Genomic DNA, 13,682 nt, shown 5'->3' with positions numbered 1-13,682 from the left:
AAATGTATTATGATGTCATCAGTATGTTGCCGTTTCATGTGCTGAGGTCATTTTTTTGCAACTTTCACACTTTGTCCTGTCTAGTACACAGTGCGAGTTTTGATTTATTTATTTTTTACACCTACACTCTCCCTCGTGTATCTATTTCCTTATCTGAAAAAAGCTGCTCCTTTTGAGGCCAGCGGCCTCAGTCACCTCTGTATCCCTCATGTTTGTTTCTTTGTTTATATTTATTTTGGACGGGCTGAACGGAAAATTTATGTATTTTGCTGCACTTTGGTACAATGACAATAAAGCTGATTCTGATTAAGTAAACTACTGCACAAGTGGCATCAATATTTTAGAAAAAAGTGAGACTTTTCTTGCTCGCCAGCATCAATGTTCTAATAATTTTCAGAGCTTTAGAGGAATCTGATTCCTTTGATAGCTTGTATGTGGGATTGTATGTGAACTGTCATGTTGGATTTGTTGGTCAAACACTTGTTGGAATTAAAGGTTGGGTTTTTTTCTTTTTTTTGTGGGGGGGAGGGGGGGCATTTGTGTGAAAATCTGCTGGTTTATAATGACATAACAGTAAGAGAATTCAGTTTTCACAAAGTTTCACATTTGACATAAAATATATAAAAACAAACCAAAAAAGTAAAACAAATACTAATGCGACGCTGCCTCTGACGTAATCATTCAAACTGGAATTTTGGCAGTTCATCAGTATAGCATTGGTCATAAAATGTGTGCTTCAAGTAGTTTAGTGTTTAAAAATCTAATAAAAAAAAAAGCACAAAATAGAAACAGAACATCACAAAAACTAAAGGCCGTTCAATATTTTATTTAAATAAACACATCTGACTAAAACGTCAGAAGCAACATGTCATATAAAACACATAAAAAAGCATAAACATAACTCAGGACAAAAACAGCTTATTATGATACATCTTCACATTCAGTTCTTTTATTGCTTATGCACACACACACACATACACACGTGCACACACACATACACACACAAACTACCTCATATGTTTAAAGCCACAGTTTTATCCCTTTAAAGTCAGTCAGTGTGTATAAATGAGAGATCCTTCATGTAGACATGGACATAACATGTAATAAATAACAGCTCAGGTTATAAAGTTCTTCTGTAGTTACTGTCAGCATAAACCCAGACCTTGTGCATTTTTCAGTGGTTTGTTAATGTCATGTTCCATGAATAACTTATTCCCAGATTATTATCAAAAGGGATTACAGCAGTGTTGCACACATATTCATATTTTAGTACTTCAGGCGCTGCAGTGTCTGTGTTTTGCATGTTCTGATCTATTCAAAGCACATCACAGGCTGTTGCTATTGTCTTTTATCCACATTCCTGGTGAGTTTTCATTCATCATCAGTGCAGTGATGTATTATTCGACAGCAATAACTGGCAATGAGAGAGGAAGGCACGACCTAAGCTGTAATGGACCATTTATCTTTGCACTGGCGCTGAGAATCAATTGCTGCATTAAAAACAGTAATAAATAAATAAATAAAATAACACTACAGCAGCAGTCTGAGATATACATGGTAAATGAATCAAAACATGCAAAAACACTGATATGGTCACAGGGGAATACATTTCACTTGCAAAAACATTTTTGTGGAAATGCAGACACGCAGACAAACATTTACATATTCAGTGCGCAGCCCTGATTTCAGATGGACGAGTCATTAAAAGAGCACAGCTCACATTTAATTCTCATCGAAACCATCAGAATTGTAACACTGAGATTTTTCTTTTTGTTGCTTGGGTGGGGAGGGGGACACTTAGAAGTAGTCTCTTCTTCGTGAATCGTCACTTGTAAAAGAGGGGTTCCACTGGGCCGGGTAAATACACGAGTGTCGAGATCCTGGCAGACCCGTGAATGGATAAAGGCCGTTTCTCTCCAGGTCCGAGTTACGCAAAGCAGGCTGAGCGAAAAGACACAAAAACAGAAAAACGTAAATTATCTGTAACACCAACTATTTGGCTTGTCTGTTAAAGTTAATTATCAGTTTCATCAAACACAATGATATTTTTAATTTGGGTAGATATGGAAAATTAGTTTAGGAGAGGGAGAGAACATTTTTTAATCCAGTGGAATGAAAAATACTTTTACTTTCCACTTGCTAATCCTTTAGTGGATCATGACATCAGATCCCCTGGGTAACTAATCAAGCAGAGGCCGTTGCATCATTTGATAAACTTGAAAAAATAAAACCCTTTCCCAAGACAAGACAACACTAGAAAAACTCCATGCTTAAATACAACTTCTAATTCCACCCACAATAGTGTGACTGTTTATGACGCATTCACACTATTGTGATCCATTTTTCTTTCGTACGTTTTTCGGCATAGTCCTCGTTCCACAATTTTTGTGCTATTTCAATAAGTCATATATCAAAAAGTTCAGCTCATTCAGGAGAGGGGTGATATGACTTTTGGTATTGGTGCAACTTTAGCTTTTTGAAATATTTATCTTTTTTTGACACTTTTTTCTCATAGAAAATAAATTTAGCTCATTTTACATTCTTCAAATCTTTAGATCCGTTTACAACCTTTTACTGCTCCTTTCACATTTTGTTCTGGTTCAGCTTCTTTTAGCTTCCTTGTGCAAATCTAAACTTTGTTTCAGCTAATTTCAGCTGTTTTGTGATCCTTTTAGAGTCTTTCTGCTAACTAGTCAAGTCAAGTCAAGTCATATTTATTTATAGAGCACAATTTAAAACAGATAGACTGTTATCAAAGTGCTTTACTACAACTACAACATTTTTGTGCTTCTTCTAATTTCTTTCGGCTCCTTTCAGCTTATTTACGCAAGCCGCAGCTTTTTTTGCTATTTCAGCTAGCATTTAGCTGTTTTATGCTAATTTAAGCATTTATGAATAATTCCACATTTGTTGCACTCATTTCAACTTTTTTCAGCCTAATTCAGCAAAAATCTGCTGTCTTCACTTCCTTCTGGTAATTTAAGCTTCTTTATTCTTTTTATCTACTTTTCAGCGTATTTTTGCTCTTTTTTTTTGTGCTAATTTCTGCTTCTTTAAGACTAACTGGGCAAACACGTGTTACTTTTGCTTTCTTTTTCTAATTTCAGCTTGTTCTACCTTTTTCAGTTACCTTTGCATTTTGAGCTAATATCGGCTGCTTTCAGATAAATTCAAATTTTTGTGGTAATTTCTGCTACTTTCAGCCTAATTAAATTCGTTCTTCTAATTTCAGCTTGCTATGCTCATGTTAGTTGATTTATGCTAGTTTCAGCTTTTTCTGCCATTTCAGCTATATTTTAGCTATTTCTGTGCTAAATGTCGCTTTTTCATTTAATTCCACATTTTTGGAGCTCTTATCAGCTCCGTCCACTTCCTTTTGGTGTTTAAGCTGCTTTTTCAGCCACTTTTCAGCCTTTTTTTGGTTGCTAATTCAAGCATTTTGGGATTTCCAAATATGCTAATTTTTGTGCTCATATCTGCTTATTTAAATGTAATTCATCAAATATGTGTTCTTTCTGCTTTCCTCTGCTAGCTTAGGCTTGCTCTTTCATTTCAGCTACATTTCAGCACGTTCTAGCTAATTTCAGCAGTTTTTTAACAAGTTCTTCAGTGTAGTGGACTAAGCCTACGTCGAAACCCAGTCTAAGGTCAAAACTCTTGACCTTTAGAACCTTGTGGGACAGAAGCTGTCATTTCATGTATTTGACTCCATAAATACAGGTTCACCCATCCTGAGACTTTCTTTCTTGAAGATTCAAGTGAAAAGAACACTCTCTTTTTATTATCATTACTATCTTACAAATGTTGATAATCAAAGTGTCTTAGTTCAAACCATTTTAGATGTTGCAGTGAACTAATCAATTTTATTAACTGAGTAATGATTTTATTCTCATGTTAAAAGCTGTGCAGAGTTTATGCATTTTTCTGATTTCTGCTTTTGAATGAGCAAGTGTGTGCGTTCCAAGGTTGGACTCAAACGAAAAACAAGTTGTTATGTTAAAACTGTCATGTTTTAGAATCCTCTCAGACGTAAATAGAGATGTTTTGCACCTGTTTCTTAAGGCACGCCAAAACAGAACCCTCTCGGTCTGTGAGAACATTTCTGAGCTGTCTCATAACAATTCTCGCTGTCTCTAACCTCTTACGTCACAAAAACACACCCCTTCTGGTCGTTTCTGACCAATGAAAAATCCCAAAAAGTGAACCGGGAAAGAGTCTTTAAAATGTCAGTACTTCCTGGTCTACACAGACTCTACAGAGACTCTACAGGGACTCACGGGGACACGGAGAGACTCACAGGTACCCAGAGTGACTTACGACTCACGGAGTTACAGAGTTCTGGAGTTCTGATGGAGTGCTGTTGGAGTTCCTGACATGACAACGAAGCTCCAGAAAAATGAGGAACTCGCGTTAAATGATGAATATATTACAGCATCTGTTCATCTACATCAGCAATAAGCATCCACACCACATTTGTGCAGGAAATGCTATTTCTCTAGTCGTAATCTATCATAATTACAGCCAAATACAGTTGGATCATTTTAATACCACTTAAACGAATTAGGCAGTCATTCACAGCGCAGATGTAATTTTAGCAGCAGCTACTCCCTTTAGATGGTGGATGAAACTGATTTGCACTGTAATTACGAGGATTGTTTCAGTTCTTCAACATTTCCAAAATAACATTGTTTAAAAGTCTGAACTGAACTTTTGCCACAATTGAGTTTAGGAAAGTGGTGTGTTGTATCAACAAACTTTCTTATGCTTCACAAAATGTTAGCCTGATAGTATTCTGCAAATACACTTTGAGTGTGTTGTATTAATCGACTTGAAGGCGTCCAGTTTTTGAGAAATCATTGCAGCCCAAAACCAAGGTGCTTCCTCATAGCTCGTGTGAGGCACGGAGGAGCTTAAGATCGAAGTTTCTTTTTGTATCTTCTACTCACAGAATAGTAAATGTCTGTCATCTGTAGGAGATTTTTTGTGCTGCCGTTTTCTTGCATCTCGATCGTCTCCCTGCCCCACTCCATGGATATCCGGCTGTTTTTAGGAAAGTCCGCGTATGGGGACATCTGCATATCTCCGCTCTTGAAGATGATTTTGTTAATGTCATTTTTGTCTTTTCTGAAAGATTAAAAAAAAAAAAACTAAATGTTAAACTTAAATCATAAAAGTAACGTACTTCTCCAGACTATTCAAAGTTAAAAACAGAAATGCTATATTTCCTTTACAGGGTTACAATATTAGTCATTTTAAATTAAGCAAATAAAGGCTGATATTTTTATAAGTATAAAAACTGTGTTTTTTAAACAAGCTTATTTAAATAGTAAACCAAGAGAGCTTTGATACAAAAAAAAAAAAAAAAAAAAAATCATCTTACTTGCAGCAGGTGACTATAAGCACAATGATCAGGATGAGGAGCAGAGCTCCCCCTGCAGGTGACACCACAACTGCAATTAGCTTGTAAACTGTAACAAAACAAAGTGTTAAAATCTATTTTTAATACACATGGGAAGAAATCATAAGCTAAACATCAGTTCAAGCTGAATATGTTGGGATGTAGGAACTTACAATTTCCACAATTGAGTCCTCCAAATCCAAACATGCACCTGAAAATCAGACACCGATGCTAATTTGTGTTTGTCTCTTTAGTTTGACTGGATTGAAAATAACAATAAAAAAGTCAAACTCACGGGACACACGTGCCATTTTCCAGCTTGTAGCCATCCCCACATTCTAGGATGGAAACAAGAGTAAAAAAACTTTAACTTGGTTGTAAAAAAAAAAAAAAAAAAGGTATTTATTTAATAATTCTTAGTTTTCTTCCCTATTTGACATGAAGTAGTAAAATACATTTTAAAAAGAGCTCACCCAAGCAGGACATCTCATCCGGACTGTGTTTGTAATACCCCTGCAGACACTGACAGGAGGAAGTGCCACTGCTGTCGGTGCAGAAGGAGCGCTCTGGATCACACTGAGTCCTCTGAGCTTCACACAAACTCTCCACTGCAACACAGAGCAGATATATTCAAGAGTGAAACCTGAATTACAAGCTTGGGGCCAAAAATCCTTTTGTTACTTATTAGTTTGGCATTTACCACTACACCTAAATTCCTCCTGCATACTGCAGTCTTTATTTTAATCTTAAACAGTACTGTTCATAATTATACAATTCACTGCACACACAATAAAACATTACAGCAACAAAATATTTTAAATGATTTTAAGAAATCAATTGCACACTAATTTCTACTCAAAATATTCAATTCTGACTCCACTCTGCCCCTAGTGGCAGTACATATTACTACAGCTGATTTTGATCACTAAATAAAGTTTACAATAAGCAATGAAAAAAGTAAAACTTGAACTTGATGGTGTTGGCTGTTACACTTACTGTGGTACGAGAGCTGGTGCATCAGGACCATTCGGCAGTGGCTCAGCGAGGAGTTGCACTTTCTGAGAAACACCGTGACGCTTTCATAGACTTCAGCTGTCGTCACGTCAGCGGAGATGGAAAACATGTTGATAGCCAGGATATGAAGCCCACCCTGCTCTCTGAGATGACATCACACAATGGAGGTTTATTTAACACTGTAAATTAAATAGTGGGATGTTACGATGGCTATAAAAGGCAGGGTGAGCATAGCTTTGATGTGTGATGTTGCAGACTTACTTCTTGCTCAGAGTTGAACGACTGTACCCTCGAAGGACTGACAATGAGACATTGAGCTGCAGCAAAGAAAACACTGCATGTGAAACTTACAAGACTAATGAAGAACTGAGCAGTATAAGTTTAGAAATGTAGACCAACGCTCACCAGCTGTATGATTTCTCTCTGGATCTCATGCATGGCGGCGCTTTTTATAGAAGAATCATGTTTGTCAAAACTAAACGTTCCCAGAAATGTTTTTGCTACATAAAAAAATAAAACAAAAAAAATGGAAGAGCTGACAGTAAACAAATTAAATAACTTGGAACAAACAAATGATAAACGTGTATGGGGTGCCGTTTGTAAAGTTACACATTCAAAAATTAACAGCAATATTTTGGTTTATTTAGCCTTTTATAAAGAAAAAAAAACTTTTTTTGCCCCCCAAAGTCGTATTTTCACCATGTCAATTATATATTTATAAATGTTATTGTTACAAACTTAACGTTTAATTTACAAGCTAAATATTTAGTTTACAAATTAATACTTAATTTGCACGTTAAATATTTAGTTAGCAAGCTAAATATTTAGTTCCACACTAAATATTTTGTTTACAAACTAACTGTTTATGTCCAAGCTAAACATTTAATTTACAAACTAAATATTTAATTTGTAAGCTGAATACTTGGTTAGAAAATAAAAAATTTATTTTGGAAATTAAATGCTTAGTTTGGAAAATAAATATTTAGGTCCGAGCTAAATATTTAGTTAGCAAATTAAATATTTAGTTTAAGAATTAAATGTTTAGCTTAGAAATTAAATGTTTAGTTAGTAAATTAAATATTTAGCTTGGACAATAAATATTAAGTTTGGCAATTAAATATTTAATTTACATCTAAATATTTAGTTCACTAACTAAATATATAGTTCACTAACTAAATATTTAACTTGCAAGCTAAATATTTAGCTTGCAAATTAAACTTTTAGGTTGGACATAAACATTTAAACATTGTAAACTAAATATTTAGTGTGGAGCTAAATATTTATATTGCTAACTAACTATTTAACTTGCAAGTTAAGTATTTAGTTTGTAAACTAAATATTTAGCTTTTAAATTAAATATTTAGTTTGGAACTATGATATTTATAAAGGTGAAAATATGACTTTGAAAAAAAAAAACTTTTTTTTTTCCTGATGAAAGGCTAAATAAACTAAAATATTGCTGTTAACTTTTGACTGTGTAACTTTACAAATGGCACCCCATAAACATGTGCTTGTGGTTACTGTAGAATTACCTCTGGTGCATGTGCGTCCATCATGCAGATCAAATCCAAGCGGACACTCGCAGCTGAAGGAGCCTCTGGTGTTAACACATCTGGAGCCAGTGGGGCAGGGGTCCTTCTCGCACTCATCCACATCTGAAGACACAGATATGAAAGTACTACAATAGTACACAAGAGGAACTTTTGTTTTACTATTTAAAAGGAAAGCCCTGATAAAAAGCTCACCCTGGTCACAGTTTGGTCCCGTCCAGGCCTGCTTACAGCGACAGGCGTACTCTGGCCCTTCGTAGCTCACACACACACCTCCGTTCATGCAAGGGTTTGACACACAAGGGTTTCCTAGTGTTCAGATGGAAGACAGGATGTCTCATTAGCCAGAGAAAATGACAAAACATCAACACAAGAATTAACAGAAGCTACTTGATCGCACTGCATGTCCCTTTATTTACGCCCTCTGGGATATTTTATCTGGAAACATTGGTGTTACTTTTCACTTTTATGCTGATGACATCCAAATTCTCCTGGAATGTATGGCGGAAGTCACCGCATGGATGTCACAGAACTGTTTACATTTTAATGAGGAAAAGACTGAGGTGTTGTTGTTTAAGCACAGCGATGGTTCCAAAGTCCATGCTGATCTGGATCGTTTAGCACACCATCTGACTGAGACAGCAACTAACCTGGGCGTAAGGCTGAACAGTGTCACAACCTTAAAACAAACGAGAAAATTAGGTAGAGGGGTGTGCCGTTTGCTTTCTCCTTTAACTTCAGAAATCTATGTAACTCTGGACAACACTAATACAATGCAGTACAAAATACAGCATAATCAGATTATTCTTTAAAGGCATGCCGTCTACATATCACACAAAACCATGGTTCTGGTGACCTAATTGAACAACGTCTGATGTTACAATCTTAAAAAAATGTACCCAAGTTTTGTTTGTTTTATATGTCTGGGATGCTTTTTGACCACATTCGTCCAGCTGACTAAAATCTATATTTACAACATATTGATGTTTCCACTGATCATAATAAAGGCCAAGACAATAATTTATAATATAGGCTCCAATTACAAGCTTTCAAACTGCACACTAACAAAAAAGGTGATGGACTTGGTTCCTCCTCTCCACAGCTTCATGTCAACAAGTGTTATTTGAAGACTACTCACTCTGTGGCACCCTTGCAGTTTGGATAACAATAGGTGGGGTTGCTTCCACCCACTCCGACTGTTTGCTGGTGGTGTGCTGAGCTTCTGTGCTCCCTGCTGGAGTTCTGTGAGTGGGGGTGCTCTCCATGTACTGACTCGCAGCTGTGGTAACTCCCTGGGTTCCTGTGCTCGTCTCGGTGTGCGTGGTGGTAGCTTCAGTTGGCTCGGTCGTCCCTGCAAAGGGTCTCTGAGTGGGTGAAGCGAGGTCAGTGGGATGTGCTGCAGAGGTCAACAGCGCCAGGGTGGAGACCGTGGAGGTGGGGGTCGTGTATGGAATGGTGGCCTCTGTAGGGGCCTGAGAAGAATAACCACTCGAGACGCTGCTTAAAAATGTTGATGACGTTGAAGGTAGGGGGTGCAGGGTGGATGCCACGGTGGTCGTAAAGGCAGTAGCTTCAGAAGTGTTTCCCTCTGTTGTCTGTGATCTGCTAAAGAAGAACAAAATATCAATCAAGACCTAACATCATGGATTTTTATGGTTTGTGCACCTTTACACCTAATGGGCAACAATAACACTTAACTGACAGCAGGGGGCACAATTGCTTCATTAACACTGATTATTAGTATGTGAACTAGAGCAAATAAGATATTTTCTAAAAATGCAGTGTGCGTGCTGAATGACTTTACTGAGACTAGTAGAAGAAGTTAAAACTGAACTGTGAACATTAAATCAACTCGAACAGAACTTAAAATGAGCCGAACACAAGCTAAAACATCCAGAACACAATGGAGCTAAATCATCCACCTAGCCATCTGTTCTCTTGCCCTATTAGATCACGGTGCAGCTACCTCCAGCAGTCACTGTGCGAGAGGCGGGGGACACCCTGGACAGGTCTCCAGTCCATCACAGGGACACATAGAGACAAACGAGACAAACAACCATTCACTCTCTCACTCACACCTAGAGACAATTTAGAGTTACCAATCAGCCTAACATGCATGTTTTTGGTCTGTGGGAGGAAACCGGAGTTATTAGAGGAAAACGCTCTAAATGATGTTTACTCAAATGAACCACATTCACAAACGGCAGGTGAAGACTTATCTCTGGCACAATTTTACTTGCAAGGGCAAATATCTGAACAGTTCACATCAATATGCATTAAATGTATACACCTGAAGCCCGGTCACAATGACCTGCAAATATTGAATTGTCCGCTCGCTTTTTATATCCTTATCAGCTTGACAAGGTTTCAGTGGGTGTCCTCGAAGCCAGCTGTAGTCTCACATGGCCCTCGGGCAGGATAAGAGAGTGTTTGGAGAGACAGCTTGGTTAAGGGAAAGAACACGAGTAAAAATATATCCATAACTCCATAAAATGTAAATAAAATGCGCTGACAGACTACCTGGAGAAAACCCACGCATGCACAGAGAGAGAACGTGCAAACTCCACCCAGAATAACAAGGTAGTGAATCTGCGACCTTCTCGCTGTGAGCTCTGACAACTGTGCCGCCGTGTCGCATGAACAAAACAGTGAAACGCTAAAAACAAGCAGAACAGTAGCTCAAAGCTAAAGTCAACAGTAGCTAAAAGCTAAATCACGCAAAACAGTAAGTAAAAGTCAAAACCCAGAAAAAAAGTGGCAAAAAAAGAGCAAAATCAAGCATAACAGTAGTTAAAAGCTAAAACGAGCAAAATATACAGTAGCTAAAATTAGCAATACCTAAGCTAACAGCTAAATAAAATAAAAAACATAACCATAGATAAAAGTGAAATTTAGAAAAACAGCAGCTAAAAGCTGAAAGGAGAATAAGAAGACAAAGTTAGAGCAAGTGTGCTGAAGTCAATTAAAAAAAAAAAACGTTTTTGAAAGAACTACAGAGAGTTCAATGTAATTCAATAGTTTAAAATTATGAAATTAAAATGAAATATTTTAAATGGAACAAAAAACAATAGCCAAAGCACATAAAACGGTACAAAGTATGCAAGAATACTGTATTATTGTTAAAAACATACGGAAGAAATGATTAAACAGTGAATGTTGACAGGATTCGCTGAATAAGCAGAAAATGTTTACCTGTCAGTGACATTCTGTGGCTCGGTGGTGAGAAAGACCTCGGTAACAACGACTGGCACGTCTGTCGAAGAATCATTCATTTCTGAGGTGCTACTGCTGACCGTGGAGGGTGCTGCGGTCAGACCCCGCCTCATGCTGCCCTCACTGGTTCGGGATGAAAGCCCCTCTGTGCCCTCCTGGTTCTGAGTGCTGGAGCTGTGGGCTCCAATGGTCGCTTCTGTGGACGTCCTAACACTCGACCCTGACCCATCATCTGTCCCAGAGACATTTACAGGCGTGAAAGAAGGAGGAGTGGCAGAAACAGAGACTTCTGACTGGTTGGTGCTGAGCTCCGTCACCCAGAGAGGGGGCGTTGAATCAGGGGTCTCCTGTGCAGTTGAAGAACGCTGATGCGTGGTGGCATTAGGTTGTCCAGTTAAAGTCGGGGTTCCTCTGATCCCCACTGGGCTCCCAGTCTCTGAGAAGGCCCCATATGTGTGCTGCTCCCTCCCGTTAGTCCTTGTTGACGGAGCGCTTTGAGTGTAATCCTCTGTCTCTGCAGGCGTGGGAGGACTCCCCCAGGTAGAGGAAGGTTGACGGGAGCTGGAGTCCTCTGTAAAGGCAGAGGAGGTGTTGTTAGAGGAGGAGGTGACAGAAAGCAGGGTCCTCTCCCCAGCTCGGCTGATGGTGGTCGTATACGTGCGTTCACCGAGGACGGCAGTCTGCGACGCCAAATCTGTGACGCCCCCCAATCGGAGAGTGGTATCTGGGCTGTCCTGGGGCAGGTTTTCCTCCTCTGTAGATTGAAAGGACCTGTCCTCTGGGGACAACGTGTGGGCCACGACAGGCATCTGCTTTGTGTTGGTGAAGTCCTTCCAGTCTCTGCTGCTGCTGCTGCTGCTGGCCTCAGTGGTGATTACAAAGGAGAAGGTAAGTGGCTCAGTTGACAGGTTTTTGGCTTCTAGAGACCCTTTGCTTGTTTCTGTGAAGACTTCTGTCTGTTCAGTGTCTGTGGAATAAAAACACATTTATTCAGCTTTCACTTCACAAGAGCTAAATACTTGGAAACATAATCAGCATCCATTTTGCTCATTCTAATTTCATGGAACAAAATGATGTGAGCAGGCTGCGCCAAATTTAGACCAAACTAGTGTATTCTTATTCATTTAAGTTGAATCCTCAAACAGTCTACTAAAAGACTTGAAAAAGTTGTAATAATTATAAAATTAAAGTAAAAGCCAATGATTACTGATTATGTAACCTCTTTTTGGGTGCATAAAGTTAAAAAAAAAACCCACTTAAGATTAAAAGTAACGGCGTAACATCCCTTGAAGGAATGCAAATCACTTGCTGCCTTTTCATCCCATATTCTGTAGACTTGGATCATCTTATGATGAGAAATGGATTTGCAGCCAGTTTGATCAAATCTTGTAAAATAACATTGTCATATTTTAGCTCCATGTTTATTAAATTGATGCCAGAGGGTGCTCAGCTGGCAGTGTCTAACCATCCATCCATCCATCCATCCATTATCTTTACCCGCTTATTCCATTTTGGGTCACGGGGGTCGCTGGTGCCCATGTCCAGCAATCACTGTGCGAGGGGCGGGGTACACCCTGGACGGGTCGCAAGTCCATCACAGGGCCACATAGAGACAAACGAGACAAACAACCATTCACTTTCTCACTCACACCTAGGGACAATTTAGAGTTACCAATCAGCCTAACATGCATGTTTTTGGACTGTGGGAGGAAACCGGAGCACCCGGAGAAAACCCACGCATGCACGGAGAGAACATGCAAACTCCACCCAGAAAGGCACCTGGACCGGGGTTTGAACCAGGGACCTGCTCGCTGAGAGGCAGCAGCTCTACCAGTTGCGCCACCGTGCTGCCAAACAGAAGCAGCAGGTTAATTACTCAACAACCTGACGAGGGGTTTGAACCCAGGTCCCGAGAGCGAAAGGCGTGTGCGGAAGCACTTGACCCACGTCAAGGTTTTGCAGTGTCTAACCCAGGGGTCTGAAATCTGTGGCTCTGGAGCCACATGCAGCTCTTTGGTCCCTCTACAGAGGCCCCAAGTTTTGACCAAAACTACCATAAAACTGAAGTTTATTGGTTGTTGTACCAACAAGAAATGGCTACTTTTAGCAGTTTTCTGGTCATTTCTTTTGCCAACATGTGAAAAGTACTAACACAAGGAGTAAAACTTATTGACTACATCATGATAGTAGTTAGTTTGCCACTTCTTTTAGCTCACTTCCAGTCTTGCAGTGTGATCTTTTTCTCAAATCCACCACATTTTAAGGAAATTGGGGCTTGCTTTGGGACTTGCCGTAAAGCAACACCTTAAAGGCAAGTTGCTGAGAAAGAAATATGGTGAGTCAACTTGATAACTATAAAAATTAAAGAAAAAAAAAACCTAAGTCAAAGTAAATTGAAGTATTTATTTTCTTTTACAATTCAATCACGTATTTTTATTCCTTCATTCAACAATTAAAAAAGAACTCACATAAGCTTGCATATTCGAGTTTGAATTTTTATAACTGGG

At 38.7% G+C, this 13,682-nt stretch overlaps 1 protein-coding gene across 1 annotated transcript in view; it reads right to left on the bottom strand.

Annotated features, from left to right (window-relative positions):
• Positions 1-1,740: 1,740 nt before the first annotated feature.
• heg1 (heart development protein with EGF-like domains 1) overlaps positions 1,741-13,682 on the bottom strand; it is an 18,390-nt gene continuing 6,448 nt past the window's right edge. Inside the window, exons 3-15 of the mRNA XM_037686375.1 lie at positions 11,155-12,142; positions 9,104-9,564; positions 8,158-8,277; positions 7,945-8,067; positions 6,818-6,912; positions 6,674-6,729; positions 6,395-6,555; positions 5,872-6,006; positions 5,694-5,736; positions 5,572-5,609; positions 5,381-5,468; positions 4,947-5,124; positions 1,741-1,941 (exon numbers count right to left, since the gene is read on the bottom strand). Of these exons, the coding sequence (XP_037542303.1) occupies positions 1,798-1,941; positions 4,947-5,124; positions 5,381-5,468; positions 5,572-5,609; positions 5,694-5,736; positions 5,872-6,006; positions 6,395-6,555; positions 6,674-6,729; positions 6,818-6,912; positions 7,945-8,067; positions 8,158-8,277; positions 9,104-9,564; positions 11,155-12,142 (2,630 nt within the window). The 3' untranslated portion in view covers positions 1,741-1,797. The remainder of the gene's footprint in view (positions 1,942-4,946; positions 5,125-5,380; positions 5,469-5,571; positions 5,610-5,693; positions 5,737-5,871; positions 6,007-6,394; positions 6,556-6,673; positions 6,730-6,817; positions 6,913-7,944; positions 8,068-8,157; positions 8,278-9,103; positions 9,565-11,154; positions 12,143-13,682) is intronic.

This window comes from Nematolebias whitei, chromosome 13 (genome assembly GCF_014905685.2).
Source record: "Nematolebias whitei isolate Nwh7 chromosome 13, NemWhi1, whole genome shotgun sequence".
NCBI lineage: Eukaryota > Metazoa > Chordata > Actinopteri > Cyprinodontiformes > Rivulidae > Nematolebias > Nematolebias whitei.
The sequence above is the reverse complement of the archived record's forward strand: the minus strand, read 5'-3'. Positions and strand labels throughout refer to the sequence as shown.